The sequence below is a fragment of the Archocentrus centrarchus genome, chromosome 23 (genome assembly GCF_007364275.1).
Source record: "Archocentrus centrarchus isolate MPI-CPG fArcCen1 chromosome 23, fArcCen1, whole genome shotgun sequence".
NCBI lineage: Eukaryota > Metazoa > Chordata > Actinopteri > Cichliformes > Cichlidae > Archocentrus > Archocentrus centrarchus.
The window spans coordinates 4409676-4431268 of NC_044368.1; the positions used below are offsets into that span (position 1 = coordinate 4409676).

The 21593-nt window shown below is 41.8% G+C and overlaps 1 protein-coding gene across 3 annotated transcripts in view; it reads right to left on the reverse strand.

Moving 5' to 3' along the window:
• dgki (diacylglycerol kinase, iota) overlaps positions 1–21593 on the reverse strand; it is a 92302-nt gene that overhangs the window by 13376 nt on the left and 57333 nt on the right. For 2 of the 3 annotated variants that reach the window (XM_030720004.1, XM_030720003.1), the window contains exons 8-22: positions 20682–20798; positions 20147–20221; positions 19007–19102; positions 18245–18327; positions 17891–17951; positions 17701–17814; positions 10859–10984; positions 10215–10293; positions 9846–9901; positions 8304–8366; positions 6728–6801; positions 4593–4704; positions 4415–4501; positions 2589–2701; positions 1700–1762 (exon numbers count right to left, since the gene is read on the reverse strand). In XM_030720004.1, the coding sequence (XP_030575864.1) occupies positions 1700–1762; positions 2589–2701; positions 4415–4501; positions 4593–4704; positions 6728–6801; positions 8304–8366; positions 9846–9901; positions 10215–10293; positions 10859–10984; positions 17701–17814; positions 17891–17951; positions 18245–18327; positions 19007–19102; positions 20147–20221; positions 20682–20798 (1319 nt within the window). The remainder of the gene's footprint in view (positions 1–1699; positions 1763–2588; positions 2702–4414; positions 4502–4592; positions 4705–6727; positions 6802–8303; positions 8367–9845; positions 9902–10214; positions 10294–10858; positions 10985–17700; positions 17815–17890; positions 17952–18244; positions 18328–19006; positions 19103–20146; positions 20222–20681; positions 20799–21593) is intronic. The other variant, XM_030720005.1, reaches the window with a different exon arrangement.

A 21593-nucleotide genomic window follows, 5' to 3' on the forward strand; every position in this document is an offset into this window, starting at 1 on the left:
GTGCAGGCGGTGCAGGTTCAAGTCCTGGCCTGTCGCCTGTTTGCCCCCGTGTCTTCCCCCGTGTCTTCCCCCGTATCTTTCCCCCATTTCCTGTCTCCCTCTGCTGTCGGTACATGCCGTGCAGGGGCCTGTCCTTCCATGACAGTTCTTGCTCCTCATCTTTCCTGGGTTTCTGCTGCCTGAGGTATTCACTAAGCACATGATCAGTTGTGGCCATCTTCCCGATGCACTCGTGGATCTTTGTTGATTCATCCTGGATAGCGGTTCTGGCACTCACTAGGCCTCGGCCTCCATCCTTTTGCTTAGCGTACAGTCTCAGGGTGCTGGATTTGGGGTGAAACCCTTCAGTAAAAATAAATATTCCCAAAATGATTCATCAATCCATAAATATAAAATACTGGCGGCTGCCAGTGCTTCCCCTCAGCCTCCTGGCAGTAGAATCTTTAGGTGGCACAAATCCCCTGCAAGTACAAGTTCTAGAGAACATAATTACAGGTCTCAGTAGATCTTAACTGGGTGTATGGTGGTCAAGATTTTAACTGTACCGTTGACTGTAACTGGCATGTTTATTAGTGCATGCAGGAACATAAAAATATGTCCTTCCAACCCCATAAGGAAAAGAGCACTGTTATTTTACTAGGCCTAAAAAAAGCTGCTGGGTGAGTTTCAGACCCTCCCGGTCATCATTTTTTATTGACAAAACGAAGCAACCTTCACAATCACTTTAAAAACCCAGATTTTACATCTCGCAGCCACGAATGCTTAGCCAAGTTTTAAAAAAGTTCCCTTCCTGTCGGGTCACCACTGAAACAATCCTCTTTCACCTGAAGCAAAAATTATTTATATCTGAATGCTCTCTTAATCACAATGAATTCTTACCTGCATTGTTATGACAGTATACATGACCAAATAGTCATTACACTTCATTGGCTGTTATTTGTCAGAGGTCTGTTTAAACACTTCAGCTCTCCTTATTTGTAACTGGTAACAAATAAAACAAATCTATGCACCATCTGACTCGGTCACTTGGACCTCATCATCATTTTGAACATACAGACAGAACATTTCAGGTCATATTTGCATAAAAGGCAAAAAAATCCAAAATGAAACAATAAGTATAAACATTTCTATCAAATTGATCAAACAGATGCAATCTAGTCTAAGTAGAGATGCCCAGATCTCCTCTCTCCAACCACCGAAGCGTTCTCAAGCCAGCCGAGAGACGTAATCTCTCCAGCGTGTCCTCCCAGGTGGACATGTCTGAGGCACCTCACCTCTCAAGTGCCCAGGAGGCATCCTGGTCAGTCGCCCAAACCACCTCAAACTGGCTCTTTCTGATATGGAGAAAGAGCAGCTCTACTCTGAGGCCTTCACCTCATCTCTAAGGCTAAGGCCAGACACCCTTCAGAGGAAGCTAATTTCTGCCATGTCTATCTTCTACCTCATATGTGTCAGTATAAAGTATGAATAAAGGTGGATATTTTATCATTTGCCATCATTCTAATTATCATAAATGACTATCAAAGGATGGCAAGATGCCAGCTGCTGATTTATGTCGTGTAATCAGGATATATATGAATGAAAGTAAATCAAATATTGGTCAAAGCCTGATAGATAAATAAAGACAACACAGCCAACACATTTACTCACACAGACACAAACATCCATCCATCCAGTGACAGAGGGCTGAGGTACTTACACAGAGAAGGAGTCGGGGGGAGCAGAGAGGCGGCGCAGATCAGCTGCACACACCTTCTGAATACTACGGCCGCACGCACGCACACACAAACGCACACACAGAGAAGAGAGGAGGAACGTATGGGTGGAGAGGAGATGAGGGGGGGGGGGGGAGAAGTGGACAAAGGGGGAAAAGGAAATGATAAAAAAGAGGAGGGGGAAGGAGACAAGGTAAACAAAAGAAAATAATAAATAATCCAAAAGATCACAGGTGTGTGTTGGAGAAATGAAGACATGAATATGGCGGAAGACAAAAAGAAGAGGACGAGAGACAGACGGAGAAAAGCCCAGAGGTAAGTGGACAAACATCGATAGCACGGTAGCAGTACACACAGTCGATAACTTCAGCTACAGAAAGTCGTTACTCTCTACTGTTCCTTCTCTCACATGCGCACATTTACTGTAGCTGAGACGGTTTAAAATACACACATATAAAGACATAGATATACATGAAGAAATATTAGTGCTACAGGGATGGAGGAGGGTTAGTAGCCACGTGATTTTCTTTATACAGGAGGAAATCACAATGCAGCACTGCTGCTTTAGTCCTGGAACAGATCAATAAGCATCTCCTTCTCACGGGAAACCGCACAGTATCGCATGTCGGCGTGTCACCGATGCTCTTGTTTGGATTAATTTGATTACATGTCCGTCCTTTGACTGCGGTCTGGCGAGCTGAACAGAGATGTGGGAGACTGAGGAGTGAATGTCAGCTCCCACTAAACAGACTGTGTGACTCACTCAGTGCAAACCCTTTTTTAAAAAAAATTTTTTTTTTTTTTAACAACACTGCTGGCCTAGATCCTCCATCTGTACGAGTGTGTGTGTGTGTGTGTGTGTGTGTGACTCACTCGTTGAGCAGGGGCACAGAGGTGCGTCTCTTGCTCTTCTGGACCATGTTGGCCTGATTTCGAAGGGAGATGCGGAGAGTTGATGGAGCCAGTCGACATGGCTCACCATCCACCTGCGCGCACACACACACACACACACACACACACACACACACACACACACACACACACACACACACACACACACACACACACACACACACACACACACACACACAAACACAAACTGAGGTCACTTTTTAAAGGACAAGCCAATGATTTTTAGGAGTTACATTTGCTTCTGTCAGGCTTGGATCAGCAGCAAATATATCTGAAAGTCAGCTGAGAAGCTACTTGTGCTCACAAACAAGTAGCTGATGTGGTTTCTGGATGTCTTCAAAAGCCATTCTTTCTAAGGACCAGCAGGGGGCGACTCTACAGTTTGCAAAAAGACCTGCACAACCACAGAAAACAATTGACCCTCTTGCTCTGTGACCTCAGTAAACACTCCCCTGATCACTTTTTATGGGCTCAGCCTCTAGGTTCAAGACTTGCTGAATAAAACATGAAGATCATTTTGTAAATTATGGTCATCATTAGCGTCAAAAAGGAGGATTACCCAAAACAGAAGAAAATACTTCATCTTAGGCTCATGGGTGATCCAAGCTGTGTTTGAAGGTTTGGCTGGACCCCAGAAGATATTCAGGTTTGGGTTTATTAATGGCTTATGTAATCTTTATTTAGCCAGGCAAGTCAATAAGTACACACATGTAGCCCTGGGAAAAGAGGGTAGGGCTAAAAAGAAATATCAGGTTAAATAAATATCACAAACAGCACACTTTAACACGTGCTGGTAAAATGTCGCCCCCTGGAGGTTTAAAGTGCTCCATATTTTATCCTTGTACGCCACTAGAGAAGCTTTGCATGATTCCCAGTTAGAAATAATCCTTAGTGATTTTATCCTGGCCTTGGTGCAGCCCCTCAGTTCATCCTCTGTCTGAAACAAGCTGTTCGAGCTCCTCTCACTTTGAGACAACTGCCTTCTGATTGGCTGCTCGTCATCAACAGGGTTTGAACAGCAGGCAGATGGGGCTGCTGTGCAGATTAGGTATATACGTTCTCAGTGACATCATACAGAGCCAAGAGTAGGAAAAAAAAAAAAAACTTCAACCATGTTCATGTCTAATATGAACCTTGTGGATCCCTCTGTGTTTGTCATTAATAATGTGATATTATTAATGTGATGTTTGATTTACCTCTTTAAAGTCATCTTTAAAATGCAGTACTCCAAAGTACCCTTAGAGGTACTCGTACACCCCTTTGAGAAACATTGTTTAAGCATTATGTTGATGCTTCTCTGTTTCCATTCCAGCCAATCCAATACTTTGTTTCAGGGAAACTACATTAAGCCTCTTTCACTGTTCTTTAAACTGTTTTAAAGGATAAAACAATCGACTGATCACATCATCAATACATAACTTCTCAGCAGCACTTCTCAAACTGTGAAGTGTCTCAGTGGAAACACGTAGTCTCAAAGGCTTGAATAAGTAGATTTCATGCTGGGAAGATAAACAGGAGGTTGCTGCCACTGTGCTGAAATTAATTTCACAAACATTCAAACTGGATCCTTTTTCATCGTTACTGATTAATGAGGCTGATGTGAACTTATTCCAGGATCTGATGACAGACGTTTGAGAAGCATGGATCTGAAGTTGTGCTATACGCAGGTTAAGTCGCAGCAACATCGCCCCAATAGGAGCTTAAAGAACTGAACTGGAGTTCGACATGCTTCTTATTTCCCTCTCCTGTTCGACTAATACTGTATACCCAGGTCACTCTGAAGTTACCTGAACAGGTACGGTCTTGTAGGTAGTGAGGACAACTTCTCTGCACTGGTGAAGTCTCTCTCCATGACCTCCAACCTGCAGCGCTGCCTAGTGGACAGCAGAGGCATTTGCGATATTTAAAAAGCTGCAGTGACACCTGTGACTTGCCCTTTTGTTGTGCTGCTTTTTTTATTTTTACCAGCGAGGCCATGGTGAAGCCGATAACCTCGATGCAGCCGTCGTCGTGCCGCTGAGGTTCAAAGTCTCGATGGTCTCCTGTGTTTCCCCACGGCATGGTGCCAGCACAGTACCTGCACACGTTATACAAACATACAACAACCAAGTCTCAAAAACACCTTAAATGTCATTTCAGCTCCCCGTGGCGTCCTGTTGGTGACACGCTCACAGCTGAGCAACATAGTGGATGTTTTTTAGCAAAGGTTAAACTCAAATATCAAATCAAATGCTTTTCTGGCTGATTCATCTTCCTCCAGTGACAACGCAGACTCTCCTCTGACCGCACAGGTATTAAATTTGTTTTTATTGACTGAGGAGTATTTTAACTCCAGGCTGCGTGGGAGGACTGAAGTCAACAGCTTCAGTGAGCATAAAATCTGAATTAGACCTCCTGCCGCTACCTTCAGCCCACTTAAAGAATTTAATTAGTCAGGTATTCACAGGAGAGTTGTGGCGCCTCGTGGTTTTCTAAATGCTGTTTAAAACGCTTTTTCACATTGAATCATTAGACTTAGGCAGATATAAAAATGGCACCATCAAAACATGCACTGAATTCAGCACCATTAGTGGCTACAGGAGGGAAATTCACTAATAACTGACTGATGAAGCTCACAGAGTGAGTTCTTCCAACAAAAAAAAGACTCAAACCTCTGCTAGGAAAGCTACATGATGATAAGTTATTAAATCTGTCAAAATAAGATCTGGTTCTCAAAAGGCACCAAGACAGAACTGACACTGCACCAGCACTGAGATGGAGGACTGGAGGTGGAAGAAACAAAAAACCTTCATTTGTGCCTCTAAACTAGGCTGGTACCGCCCCCTCATAGGTGTTCAAGAAACCAGTCTGAGATGATCAACAACAGCAATGAGATGTGTACACTGTGGTCATAAAGGGATGGAGATGGTCAGCAACGATACTCAGGGAGGCTGCGGTGTTTAAACATTGCTCAGTTGGTACTGAGGGGCCCAAAGTGTGCCAATAAAATATCTCCCACACCATCACACCTCCACCAACCTGAACTGTTACAACTGTTACTTGCCTGAATCTGCTCGGATCAGCTGGTTGTTTTGTTTGTAGTGTTTGAGACGCGCTGCCAACAGGGAAGTTGCAAAGTGCCCTCTGGTGGACGAACTATGGAACATAAACACTAAGGGGCCAAAATATCCAGCAGCTTGAACCACTGATGTAAGGCAGGATGCATCCATGCCAGATTCTGACTCCGCTTCTACCTGATCCTCCATCACAGCAGATAGAGACTCATCAGACCAATTTTTCCACTCTTGCATTGTCCAATTTTGGTGAGCCTGTGCAAACTGTAGCCTCAGTTTCCTGTTCTGAGCTGACAGGAGTGGCACCCGGTGCGGTCTTCTTCTGCTGCGACCCATCAGGTTCAAGGTTCATGGTGTTGCATCTTCAGAGACGCTCTTCTGCATAACTTTCCTGTAACAAGTGGTTACTTGAGTTCCTATCAGCATGAAGCAGTCTGGCCATTCTCCTGTGACCTCTCAAGAAGACATTTTCTCCCGGAGAACTGCTGCTCACTGGATATTTTACAGTTTATATTCTCTGTAAACTCTTGAGATGGCCGTGTGGGAAAAATCAACCACGCCATGTTCAAAGTCACCTTTCTTCCCCATTCTGATGACCTTCAGCAGGTCATCTTCACCATGTCCACATGCCTACATGCATTGAGTTGCTGCCATGTGATTGGCTGATTAGATTAGGTGTACCTAACAAAGTGTCCAGTGAACGTATTTAAAAAAAAAAGATCTTCTGCTGTTGGACCTTCCCTGGTGGCAACTTATCACCTAACATGCAGACACATGTTCAGGGACTGTTGTGTGGTGGGATTCTCCTGATTTATGAATTCTGTAAAAACTGTTTCAAAAGCAAATGAATACATTTATAATTAGAATAATCCCGGATGTCCAAAACAATGCTTTAGCTCATATCCTGATTTTCCTTTAGAGAGCCCCTACCCCCCAACAACACTAACACAGAATATTAATACCCAGATGACGCACGATTGAGCAAAGGTCAAGAAAAGACTGGGAGCCACTGATGTGCAGTATCGTGGCCTCTCCGTGATCACCTACCTGGGAATGTTTAGAAACACTATGCACTGGAATTTCAGCTCCTGGATCTTGGGAGTTAGATCTGTACCATCACACTGTGAAAGACACGTAAAGAGAATGATGTTTCACACATTGCGCTGCACAGTTTATTAGTGGTGGAAAACTGTGAAACAGGTCAAAGGTCATGTCACACTCAGCTCTCTGCAGGATGCTGTTAATGATTTGTTGCAGCAACGAAGTAGGATGTGCCATTTTCTAAATGCAGAGACTGTTTCTGGGTCAAATTTTTCATATTTAATTATCCAATTTCACCAGGAAAGTTTGCAAATGAAACCCTAATTAAAGGACAAGTCTAGTTATATTCAATATCCTTCCATGAATAAATCCCAGGAAAAGACCAAGTCCAACAGAAATCCTCTGTGCTGCACACACAAAGATCGACCTCATTCCTCTGTGCCATACCACTCCATTATTTTCCCCAAAACCATTAAAAAACACATCAACATTAAAACTGATAACAAGTTCCTGCATTATAATGAACCGGGGGGCTGTAATTCTGCTGATGCTCATAGAAACAACTTAGCAGCTTAAAGCAGCCCCAAACAAACGTACTTTTTCCTCCTGTGTTACTAATATTTGTTAAAAACTGCAGTGCCCAGATTTTTAAGGAAATGACTGAGCCTTTTTTTCTAAAACGACGGGACATATTTATTATCCAAAGATTTATATCTGCAGCAGGAAACAAGAAGCTCGAGGTTGAGAGTCAGAGACGCAGGAGGGAGGTCAAAAAATATTCAGAGACGATCAAAACCAAAACACTGTTGGGGCTCCTCTGGTATGAAATTTCAACAGATGTGGTCTGCTGCTCTCAGGGCATCCATGACACTGAAGACATAATAAACAATACCATAATTTAATTATTTTGTACTCCATCTCAGACTGTTTCAGGGTTTGTTAACTGGAAAAAAAAAAAAAAAAGGGTATTTAAAGGGACAGTTCCCCACCAAATCAAACACAATTCCATGTGTTTCCTCTGGCCTGTAGTGACATTTATCCTTTGAGACTGTTTTGGTGAGATTTTTGGAGATATCAGCTGTAGAAATGTCTGCCTTCTCTTGTAAATATACCAATATTGATATTTGTTGATTTAAAAATCCGATTTCTTTTTTCTTTCAGAAAATGGATTACTCATTTACCCCCACTCAGATCACAGAAAAGTATAATCATTTGTGTGCTATTCATCCATATTTCAATCTTTCATGGTGGTACAATAATACGGTTGGCAGGTGTGGTATTAAGAAAATAGCTCCTACACAAAAATACACAAAGTTTGTGGGCCTTATATAAAAAACACCATTGGTGCTCTAACCCTGGTGTAGAGGTCAGTGTTTGGGGTCAGTGACTGAGCAGCAGCAGCAGGGTGGTGGCCCTCGTAAGACTTTAATGGTTTAATGAAGGACACCTCAGCACGGCGGCCGTTAAAAGAGAAGCTGAAGGACGAGATTTTAATGACAGACCTGCTGCTCAAACATGTCGGCACAGAAAACGATACAGGCCGAGGGCGAAAGAGAGACAGAGAGAGTGTGTTAACACTCACCACCACTCTGACGTGCTTGGACAAATCCCTGGAGCTCCTCTGGAGGAAATCTGAGAACGCAGCCTGCATGCGCACACACACACACACACACACACACACACACACACACACACACACACACACACACACACACACACACACACACAAACAGAGAGAATAGGGCCCAATCAAACAGAATTACAGTTCATTACATTTCCCTCATTAAAAAGAGATAACTCCACGACATGCTTCCGCTCCAACTCCCACCCATCATTTCTCCCTTCCAACTCACATCCTGCTCAGAGTATCGGCTGCGTCCAAAAAGCTGCAAATTTAAAATTTCTTAGCATCTGTTTGAAGATTTAGATTTGAATCAAAGCAGTTCAGAAGCCAAAATGAGAATTAAAGCTGCATGAAGCTGGGAAAATGCTCGATTTCTCAGATGCATTAATTAACAATAAATCTAAATAAAAGGCGATGACGTGTGCAGCGACCACTGCAAATTAAGTGAAAAATAACACATTTCTAACTGTGGTGAAGTACAAATATAATTCCACTTTTCACTGCATTTATGACTAAACTGTTGGGTGTATTTTTTTTTTTTTGCCATCCATAAGTTAAAATTTCAGGTTATTACCAACTCTGAGAAAATAACTCGAATTTTTGATTTAGCTCCACCTGGGGAAAAAATGTGTTGTTTCTTTCCCAGTGGTGGAAACAAGCTTCCATAAATATTATATTTATTTTATTGAGCCAGGTCATTTATCCATCTTGCTTATTTACAACATTCCCATCACAGAAAGGGAGAGAGGTGCTTCCAATTCACTGGAACACCTCCATCTATCCAGAATACCTGACCTTCCATTTGAGTATTGGTGCTTCTTCTGTCTCTCTATCATAGTTCCTCTTATTCTTATGTTATGGGGATTTACGCTTCTGTATTAAATCTATGCCAAGCATATGTCGTAAGTGCAAGCCCCTTTGAAACCCTACACAATGACCTGATGTGCTCCTCCACAAAAATGTAACTACTCATCGAAGCAGCCTCCACAGTGATACATGCTGCCCATGGCGTCAGCCACTTCCGTAGGCTATGTCACTGTCTCTACATAGACTTACAGTACCAGTCAAAAGTTTGGACACATTCAGCCATTCATATGAATGGGTAAGTGTATCTAAGTGTTAGACTCAGAGCAGACTGGACAGTACACCGACTCCCTGCGCCTTCTTGTGGTACAAACTGGTACTGCACTAAAGTACAGCCTGGTCCTATTTCAACTTCACCTGAAATAGCATCAACAGAGTACACAGAGGATTTGGACATGAAGTCAGCAGGTGTTTCTTTACATCCTGCAGCTTTTTCTTATTTTTTAAAAAAAAATGGAGATATTCCACGTGCATTTGCACTGACTAATTTTTTACCAGCCCCCCCCCAGACTTCTTCCTGCTAATTACAACATGTGTCTGTGTGTCAGACAGACAGTGAAGAGGAGGATGAGTTTGGGCTGCAAAGGTTTGTGTGTCTGTGAATGTGTGAGCACAAAAATCATCGGGAACACTCACTCCTGCATAGAACATCTTGTTGCGGAAGCGACTGTTAAACTTTTCTGGGTTGGCCTCTGAAAAGACACAATTAGAGAGGCAGAGAGAAAAAGAAGGAGAATACATTAAAGCTGTTACAAAGACGGTGGGATTACAAATGTAAAAACTCACACAGAGAGGTGCAGAGTAACACAAAGAGACTGACTCATTTGTGCGTGCCTGAATGTGTGAATCTGATTCAGTGTCCTTTGTAAATTTTTTATTCTGCTCATCTTTTTTTTACAACAGCAGAAACTGATGCATTAACAGGAGAGAGGAGGACCTAATGGAATAAAAATAGAGTTGACACAAGGTGAAAAAAAGAAAGACATTAAAATAGCTTTTACACACCTCTGGACTCGTGGAACTCGAGGGTGACGTGTGCGTCGAAGCCAAGGCTGAAGTAGTTGTTGAACACATTCAAGGGCAGCTGAGGATGCAGGAAAAACACTGAAGTGGGCCTCTTTGCATAAATATAATGTAATTTATTCACATAGCTCATATCCTCTTTGAACATAATCTCTGTCACATTTAGTTACTGAGACTCATCCAAATTCACGTTTTTTTTTAAAACACAACTCTTTAAACCAACAGACTGCGCTTGCTTCAGATCTGGGAGGTGCAATAAAGGAGTTAACTCTTAAAAAATGCACAGTTACCTGGTAATAAATGTTTTTAAATTTTAAAGCAACAAAAGGAAGCTTAGTAAAGTAACCCAGTAGGAGGCTTATGTTAACAAGCATCTTATAAGGGCTATTAAGCACCTTATTACTTATTAATGAAGCTTTTATTCATATTGTGCCAATTCACAACAAAAAAGTCAGCAAGGTGCTATGGACTGTAAGTTCAAGACACTAGAATACATTAAGGAGCAAGGATGGTGATTATTAATGGAAAAGTGGCTTTAAATGATCCTTTTTAAGTCTGTCCTATCCCTCTTCCCACAGTATACTTAATATAAAACACACACATCCTAACTGCCACCCCACACTGACCTTCTGTGTGCCCTCCTCTGGCTGAGTAGAGCTCTTCTCTACTAAGAGGTTCCACCTGTCCAGCTGCACTACCGAACCATCCTCCACATGACACAAAACCTTGGACACCGGCTCATCCGTGTAGCCCTGTGGGGAGGACAGCAAACATTTAACTACCCAGCATGTACACAGTCAGCAGTGTACGTGTTTTAATGTTAAATGTAATATTCCCAAAAAGGTTTGGATAAAAACAATACAAATAAAATGCAACAAACTGCAAAAATGTTGTATTTAATGCTAGCGATGCATTTCAAAAAAGGTGGGACGGGGCGATGAAATGCTGGAAAAGTTGCATAATGCAAAAAAATGACCAGGTGGAACATCTCACAACTATTTAGATTAAATTATAACATAACTGGGTATAAAAAAGAGGATCCTGGAGTGGCTGACTTTACACTAAAGAGGACATTCAGTTTATTATTCATCTAAAACCAATCATCTAATCCACACTGAAGATTTATGAGATTTCGGTCCATACAGACATGAGAGCGTCACACAGTCGCTGCAGATTTGTGGCTGGAGATCAATCGAGTGCAGTGAATTCACTGTCAGGTTCAAGAAACCAGTTTGAGATGATTTGAGCTTTGTAACGAGGTGCGTTATCCTGCTGCAAGTAGCCATCAGAAGATGGGTACACTGTGGTTATAAAGGGATGGACATGGTCAGCAACTGTTTACACCAACTTCTGATCCCACCATCCAAATGTTGCAGTTTCTGTTGTCCAGTTTTGGTGAGCCTGCTTGAATTTCAGCCTCAGTTTCCTGTTTTGAGCTGACAGGAGCGGCACCCTGCGTGGTCTTTACTGCTGCTGTATCTCCATCAAGATGATCATAACAAGTGGTTATTTGAGGTACTGCCGTCTTCCTAACAGCTTAAAGCAGTCTGGCCATTCAACAAGCCATTCGCTCACTGGATATTTCCTCTTTTTCAGACCATTCTCTTTAAACCGTAGAGATGGTTGTGCAGGAACAATCATAGTAGATCAGCAGTTTCTCAAATACTCAGCCAGCCCAGACATTTTTGGAAACATGGTTCTTACAGGGCTCTAAATTATGTGTGGAGGTATACGATAGTTTAACCTCCCAACATCCACTGCGTCATTAGTAACCCATCTAGGGTTAGAGTTGGGTTAATGTTCAAACCTTCTTACCCAAATCAAAAACTTAAGACAATAACTTTAATGCCAAAATGTCTGAAACTTCATTTAAGTGTAACGTCTACTAAAATCAATATCTTTGTTTTTAGCTGAATAATTAAATGTGCCCAAATAAATTATGTTTGTCATGGTAAGAGTCTGAAACAGTCAGTTCAGTGTTGTAAGAACTGCCAGCTCTGGATGATTTGTTGGTATCACGATTGTTTGACTTGGCAGCTTGTAAAAAGTCACTGAATGGAGACAAGCTGATAAAAAAAATGCGTATGCATTTTGAGAACCACATTTTAGAAAAGTGCACAGCAGCTAAAAAGAGACTGGGATGCAGAGCAGAATGGGAGAAAATGGGAGATGATGGAAGATGAAAAAGAGGCTCAAGGAGAAGACGGTGTGTTTCCATCTTAATTTCAGATTATAGCCTTCGAATCATCTCTCCATTTCCCTTTTATCTCCTTGCTAACAAGAGCAGCACACACAAGAAAACACATTAAGTAAGAGAAGGGAGGAACAGAGAGGAACAGCATGTGATGATTGGATTTCAGTGAGAGATGATTGAGGTTTCATTACTGGCACCATAACCACTTTAAGAGCATCAAACACAACCACATGATGCATGCGCACGGATTTCACAGATCTCTGGAGGTCGGTCTCTCTCATGTACAGTTTTCCATCTTATTTAGCTTTTTATCTTCTCCTTCCCTTTGGACGGATAAAGGAAACAGGACAAAGAACACAGACACACACACAGAAACACATACAATGAGCTGCTCGCACACACAGTCAGGTTTTCCATCACTTCCCGGGACATTACATTGATTATATTAATTTAATTTAAATCAGAACCAACAGCATGCAAACCCAAACCTTTAACCTAACAGATTATTCACACCGAAATGAAATCATTTACATGAAGGAAACGATAATTTTTTGGTCCAAAACAACTTCCCATCATTTATGTCCCCACAACATAAGTACTACAAGGACACACACTCAGCAGGAGAACTCGCACTCAAACAGCAAGTCACAGGGACAGTCGCACTCACACAGCGAGAGGTGGAACAGATACGGCGGTGAGTAACACAACCAAGTGTCAAAGAGATGAGAGGTAGATCAGAAAGAGACACGAGGACTGTAAAGTGACAGGAAGAGGGAAGAAACGTGGATGGGAAGAGAGGAGGAGAGCTTTGACCTTTGACACACCCTTTATTGGTTCATTGTTTCACCTGCAAACATGACTGAAAGAAAAGACGGGTTAACATATGAACACTTTCACCCACCCAACCGACACACAAGAAGAAATACACAAACAAAACAAAACTAAATGGCATACGGTTTGACTCCCTCAGACATTTAAAACAAGTTTACCTTCAGTTGCACTGATTCCCCAAACAGATTCAAATTCTTCAATGTTAAACACCATTTTTTTAACACACTAATTCTGTTTTCAAACGTGCAGCTCTGAACATAATCCTGTCCCCTTCATTTCTCCTACTGAGCCAAACGCTCATCTTTGCCTGATCTATGAGAAAGTTAACCAAACAAACTTTCTACACTGCAGTGTGGAGTACACATGATGCACTGAGTGTTTCGCTTTTTCCTCTGTTTATACATCACTCTGGATTCAATCACGAGTTATTATTAATCTCTGGCTCTCTTCCACAGCATGTCTTTTGTCCTGTCTCTCTCCCCTCAGCCCCATCTGGTCACAGCAGATGACTGCCCCTCCCTGAGCCTGGTTCTTCTGGAGGTTTCTTCCTGTTAAAAGGAAGTTTTTCCTCCCCACTGTCACCAAATACTTGCTCATAGGGGGTCGTTTTGACTGTTGGGTTTTCTCTGTATTATTGTAGGGTCTTTACCTTACAATATACCAGGCTAGCTAGCCTGGCACAGTTAAGCCAAAGGTGCTGCAATACTTCCTCAGCCTGACAGGAAAGACAGTGACTTCCTGCTCTTGATCTATATGTGCCACGTGTCTGTTTGTAGCCACTGTCCCATGCACCACTCTCCACTGGAGATCTGCACTGTGTTCCTCTATGGGAGGTTTGTGCAAGGACCTCATGGAGATGACAATAGTAAGATGTCCAAGCTTTACAAAAAAGTAAACTCTTTTTCCCGGCTAAACGAAGATCTTCTAAATTAGTGAGACGTCATTTCTGGCTGAGTGTGTCCAAACTTTTGACTGGTACTGTGTATTGTTAGCAAAAAAAAATCTGATGTGTTTTCCCCACATCCCACCATCTAGCTGGATTGTCAAAGTGTTTTTTTTCTTTGTCACATCAAAAACACATCAATGTTTTTATTCCTACTGAGTTCTGCTCGCCTTTCTCTATCCCTGCCCCGACTGATGTTCAGGGTTCCGATTCTCAAAGCTAGAGGACAGTGAAACCCTTAAAGTGATCTATGTTGATGGCACAAATAACAGCGAAACGGCCACAAACAAATGATCCAAAATCGTTCTTCTTTCAGCTAAAAGCTAGACTAAACGTATCTCCCAAAGAAAAACAACCACGGCCTTATTCATCTGAGAGTCGTACGTGATGTTCTCACGGCCTACCTGTTCACCAACAGCTAATAAAACCTGTTCCACAGTGTACCACCACTCTAGCCCCATGCCTCATGGACAGGGGAACGAAACCTCACTAAGGAGGAACGCCATGTCTCAAAAGTAAAACAGCCAATTAACCACACTTTGTTCACGCCGCACAAAACCATGAAATAAACGTTTCACACGGGCAAGAAATTCCAAAAACAGTCTAAATGTCCCAAAGTCACACACATGCACTCACACTCCCAGCATGCAGTGCAGTGAGGATAAAGGAGAGGAGAAAATGCAAGAAAGAAAAAAAGCATGCTGGCAAGAGAGGAAGAGAAGTGGGGAAGGAAAAGATGCAGTAAAAACAGGAAAGCAAAGCTAAAGGAAACTAAATCAGAAGACAGAAGGACGAAGAGGGAAGATCCAGCAACTGAAAGAGAAAGAAAATTAACGGAAGGAAGTTAGAGAATAGGAAAAAGAGTAAAGGTAGGGAAAAAAAAGGAAAGAAAAGTCCAAGGAAAGTAGAAAATATAAAGAAAAGAAAAATACAGAAAGAGCAGGGAATGAAATTAAAATAAATGAAGCAAGCAAAAGAAAGCAAAAAAAGGAGAGTGCAGTGAAGAAAACAGGGAAAAGCAAGAGAAATGGTTAATACTGGGAGAAAGAAAGAAAGGAAAGGAAAGGAAAGGAAAGGAAAGGAAAGGAAAGGAAAGGAAAGGAAAGGAAAGGCAAAGAAAACAGACAAACTGGATAAAATCCCTGCAGTCAGAAATAGCTGATGAAATAGAGGACAAAAAGGAAACAGCAATTACACTAATTAACTACATGGTAGATAAGAATTTTCACTCAGGCCCGTCTTTGCTCAAAGCGTCTATCTGTGCACGTATCGGGAACGTTTCTGCACCGCTTTCACTGCTCTACCATCCGGAGCTGCTGCAGTCATTCGTGTGTCCTTGGTTCATCATTCAGCACAGTTCATTACACTCAGTGATACTGAACTACTAGGTCCATCCTGATTGTCACATACAGTTACTCCATACTAAGAATGCAACACAGATGATCCAAAAAGGGGACATTTAGAAAGACTTCTAATGAAATTAATGATAAAATCTTTGATATTATCTGAAAAATGTTGAGAAAAGTAACTGAAATACCAATTTTGGATGTTTGGATGTTTTGACTCATGAGAAGTATTTGATGCATTATCATCACTACATGCCCACATATCTGATCTGAAGAAAAGTCCTTTGGAAGAATGTGGGTGCTTGTAAAAGGTCTGCTGCAGTGCTGTTATGCAACGTGTGTGTCAAGAGGCAGATTCTTGAAACTTCAGCACTTCATCAAATTTTAGCAACAAGCTGTACATTAGTGTCGTACTTTATGAAAGTTGGGGGGAGAGGAGTCAAAACCACAGCAGAGGAGGATTAGTCCTTATCGCGGGGTCACCTTTCATAATCCAACAAACACCAAGCCTCCAGCTTGTAAGGCTATTTCTAGGAAAAAGATACTTCATTTGGAGAGCGTACAAGTGATCGCAAAGTTCCTCGACTCTGCCCATTTAAGTATTCCCTGGAGTTTTTCCAGTCTTTGCTGCCATTCCCTGATCGATCACGGAAGCCCCATTTGGACCCTTTCACATCTGTGTCTGCGATTTATTCATAAACCTTCATGTCGAGAATCATCAGTGGGCTCTCTGATGAGAGGGTGTCCGGAGACCAGACAACAGTTTTCAGTGGAGTCTGTAACATCCTTGTTCATGCTCAGGATAACGACGTTAGCCTTAAACTGGACTCCAAGTAGGAAAAGGTCTTGAGGACAACCAAGAGAGAGAAATGGAGAATAGCAGGAAAAGAGATAAAGGAGAAGGGCTGGAGCCTCCACTACAGACCTGAAACCAGTCCCAGTGGAAAGCATTGGTTACAGCGTTGTGCACCGACAGGCACAAAGAGCACTGAACTGACCCTGACCTGTTGCACTAACACAGCGCACCAGAAATGAAGGAGCCACAACAGCCAGATTCATTCAGCCCCCAGCTGGCAGTCAGAAGAGGCAAAAATCTCCGGCGTCTTGATTATATTTCCCCCCCAGTTTTTCCTTGAATATTTGTATACATTTGGTATTTGTTTCTCCCTTTTTTAGCAGATGTGTTTTTATGTTATTTGCTTTGTCTTTGTTGTGTAACAGATAAGGTCAAGTGCTGATCTTTTTCAAGTCATTGCAAAAATGTCTGTTTGGACCCCCTACGAGATAATAAACAAGATAATAACGAGCTGTCGTATCTCAAGGGGTTCACTGAGATTTCATAAATTTGTAATAATAAATCAGTGACTCTGCAGTCCATGCATTTTTCTGTTATTTCTGGAATGGGATAAACAACAATGTATTTTACGCTCGGGGAAATGAAGAAAAAAAAAAAAAAACTGGTGGAAATGTTTGTTTTTCCTTAAAGCTGCAGTGTTTTCCCTTTGAGGCAGCGCCAGCCCCTTTCTGCTTCCTATGCATGAAAAATCCTGACTGGACGGCATTTCACCAACGGACCTGTTTGTTCTGTGCACTTAAACTTGCTCTGAATACAACATCCACTGCAGCTGTGACCCTGCTGTGACGTTTCCCAGTGAGGGGGAAGCGTTAGGTGAGCGGTTTCGCTGTCAGGGTGGATTTTGTCTTGCATTGTTTGTCCTGCGCAAAATTCAACGTCAAATCAGACGCTGGAGGAAAATTAATTATAGGAAGCGGTGATGTCAGCAACAAGTATGTCAACTTAGTTGTGCTTTGAAGAGGTCAAATAGGCTTAAAGGTCAGGGAGGAGGATGATACGGAGGAAGAGAGCTTCCTTAGACATCCTGGAATGTGGATGAGCCATTTCGTAGCTCCCGGAGGTGTTGGAGAACACGGGATTCATTTTTACTGCATGCTGTTGTTGTTGTTGTTGTTGTTATTGTTGTTGGTGGTGGTGGTGGTCTTTCCTCATTATATCTGTACAGCCATATTAACCGTGTTATTACATTTATTTAGTTATGTTGTGCAGAAATTTCCCATTACCCAGACACTTGTAAAAATATGACTACAGGGAGGGTAAACTGCTACACCCTGCTGAAGTCAAGGCTAGGAACTCACCCCACCCCAGTTGAGCGTCCTGGCGAGGTCATTTCCTGTTCCCAGAGGAAGCACAGCGACTGGAGGCTGGGGATTCATCTGCAGCTCATCGAGAGCAGACAGGATCCACCCCACCTACAGAGAGACATGCAGGCAAAGCATAAGCTGCAGAAACTGTAACAGAAAATAGTGGGTATTAGAGAGGTCGTACCGTGCCGTCACCTCCGCAGGCAAGGATCCTCAGATTTGGCACTTTACGATACAACTCCAACCTGTCAACGCAGAGAGGTAATATTATGGAGTAAAATGGTTGATGATTAGTGCTGAATAGGTGTAATTGCTCCAGATTTTATGAAAATTGCTCACCCACGAGCTTTGGATTTGAATAAAAGAAGAGTGAAAAAAAAATGTCTCCCCCCTCAGTGGGGGACTGAGATAAGGGTGACATGAAATGAAGATTTAAGTACGCAACTGGTATGAAACTGTCAAACTATCATGTTGACATCAGCCCAACAGTGTAGGCTGTAATAAAAGATCAGCACTCTCCCAAGGGAAGATTACTCACGCCTCGCGCAGTCCACCCTGCGAAAGGTCGAAGACTTGACGAGGGTTCAAAATCCACATAAACATCTGTAACACTTTGGCACCCTACAGAAACAGAGAGAAGTACAAAAAAAATCGGTTTCCTTCATATGATATTATTTAAAAAGCTGCTATTAATAACAAGTAATAAAAAATATATAATCTTAAAATCTATTGGCTAGAAATCAAACTGTCCAAACTTTCTTTAATAAAACCCGGGGTGATGTTATGATCCTGCTGCCGATGTTTCTGGTAAAACATAAGCCCTGCATATGCACTGGAGCCCTGAACCTTTCTAGGATGGACTTACAGCTGAAATAGTCTTTAACGTCTTTAGCTCCACAGTACAAAGGCCACATGTTGTCCAAATATCTGCATGTGCGAATAAAGCAGGTAATTTTCCGGTGGATTCACAGCTGTGTCCCACCTCCTGCGCACTCCATTCAGGCAGAATCCTCGCCTAAACATAACTGAGTATTTCCTGTACTGCAAACACTTCTGAAGCTGACTGCTTCCTGTTGTGCGCTACATTTGAGGAACTTCAGAAGATGTTTCCGCAGGATTCTCCCGACAATGTCTGGAGTTAAAAACAGCTTAACTCAGTTCATCTGATGAACTGAATTTTGTCTGAACTGACATCTTCACAGTAAAAATTAATTACAGACAGGCCGAGGACAGACGAGGTGGCCGCTAAACAGTGAGAAGTGAAAGCGTCTCAAACAGAAGATTAAAAACATTTGCTCACCTGGTTGCCTCCACTCTTTGGATTCACAAAAACCAAGATGGGCTTCATGAGAGGAGACGGGAGAGGCTTCAACATGAACGGACGCCATTTAGACTCCTAAAGAGAGACATGCTCGTTATCTGATGAATATATTTGTTTATTGATTATTGTTTATTGATATGGCACTTAACATTCTATTATTCTATCTATTATTAAAAAAACAATTAAGCAGTTAGAAGAAATGGTACCATAATATGAATAAAAAAAAAAAAACCAAAAAACAACAACAAAACATGTATTTATTATAAAAAAAAACAAAAATATCAACCCAATGCAAACAGAACAAAATTCTGGGGTTTCCAGATGTTACTCTAATTATAACAGAGAAAATTATTTTGTTAAATATTTGCATATTTTTCATTTTCAAGCCCTACTTTGTAGGTGTGCATACTGCCCCGGAGGAGTATGACAATTCAGACATTAAAAATGCAATAAATACCAATGAAAAATTTCTGTACATAAAAATAAATATAGAAAAATATGTAGGGAAAATGGGATTACTAGCTCATTTCACATGAGTAAACTTGCAAGGCCAAGTCAAGGTTTCTGATACAAGATCCTAACCCTAATGCCACAGGCAAGCAGGGATCAGGCTGACTGCCCCAATCAATGCTGCAAGAACTGTAATGTATATGAAAATGCTGCATTGGTGCATTGTTCATCCTGATTTATTTTTATGGTAAGAAATGACAGTGAAAATTTCAGGCTTTTATCTTTAATAGATTTTGAGATATTCATGTTCAAACGTTGCCTCAGATTTCAATGTGTGAAAAAAGGCCTGAACGTGGGTGGATGGGACAAAGGTATGACCCTAATAATCCAATAATAGACTGTATGTCAAAGATGGAGATAGCCCCATGGTACTGGTTTGGTTACAGTTCGGTTACATAGATTTCTACTCTGCGCAACCACAGCAGTCGCCCCCTGCTGGCCATTAGAAAGGATGCAGATTTCAGCCCCATCTTTTATATACAGAGTTTAAAGTCAGTGTTTGAAAACCTTTATTTCGTTTCTGGGGTTTTTACTTGCACTTGGATCACTTGAAGGGTAGATATGAGCTAAAAAATGTATTATGACAGCATAACTGATAATATCACTTACATCTAATCCCTTCTTGCTTGTCCTTCGTTTGAAAGATGTCCGCTTTTTTCTTCTGGCAGAGTTCTTTAGGGAGCTCTAGGGTACAGACACACACACACACACACACACACACACACACACACACACACACACACACACACACACAAAAAGAGAGTTCAGTGGTTAGTTCACTGTCACCATGTCCCCTGTGACGGTAATTAAAAGTGCAATGAAGCATGTGATGCTACCGAGAGATATAAAGTACATGTGTGCGTATGTGTGTGATAACAGAGACACAATCCCAGATTTCCGTCAGACAGACCGCACACATGTCAGTTCGCATCATATCATAAACCCCCCCCCCGCACACACACACACACACAAAACATTTTAGCACACACTGAGTTTGTGACACGCCTTCTTTCAGAGTTTTAAATTTAGATCCGACAAAGTCATTTCTCATTACTGTCACAAAATGACAGCTAGTGAACTTTATCAACCAGCAGAGTGGGGGAGCTCGGTGAGGGTATGACCACGCGTATGTGTGTGTGTACACCTGTGGTTTTCTGACTTTGATGATCCAGGAGGGTGGTACTATGACGCCGGCGTGGGCCCCCAGTGAACAGGGCTCCTCTATCTGGTGTAGCATGAAACACGTCACCTTGTTGTGGAACTGCAAGAAAAAAAAAAGGAGGGGGGACACTCTTCAGGGTTGCGTCACGAGCTAAACTTGTAAACCACACCTTTGTACACGTATGTATCTGTGTGTAGTGTTCAGTTGCTTAATTTTTTTTTAAGTAAATGCAAATTTAAATGTTAAAAAAAAATGAATACATCAGAAAAATCTTTTGACCCAAAAGGAATTCGAGCTAGGAGATTGATGAAAAGGAGACCTGTAATATATTAGAGCTCGTCTCAGCCAGTCGCCTATCCTACATGGTCATGTGATGCACGTTTTCTTTACATTTTCTTCTTGAATTATCAGAAATAATAAAGTATTGATTGACTGATTGATTGACTGAAAACAGAGCAAACACGCAGGGTCCCAATCCTTGTTTCTCTTACTCTATGTTATAGACAATAAATGAGCATAGTTAAGTTACTGAGCCTATGACACAACGCCATGATGTTGGGAAAGAAAAAGGTGGTAACATTTTAAATTTATGTAACAGTGCAGCATTTTCAATAAACAGCTGAGCACCAGAATGAGATGCCTCATTTTCTTAATGATGCTTTGCTTCAGCGATACTACCAGTCCTCTGGCTCGAGACGCCGGATGGATTATTGATCATTCATGTGCCCAATGTTTGCTTTATTTTGTGGCTGTTTTAGAAAATCAGCTGTAGGGAGACAGCAGGAAATGAAGGGAGAGATTACAGATGTGTCAGAGCAACCAGCCAGTGGGGTCTACATGACCTTCTTGTTAATGTGGAAGCAATAATAATAACTGATGTTAGTGAAATATATT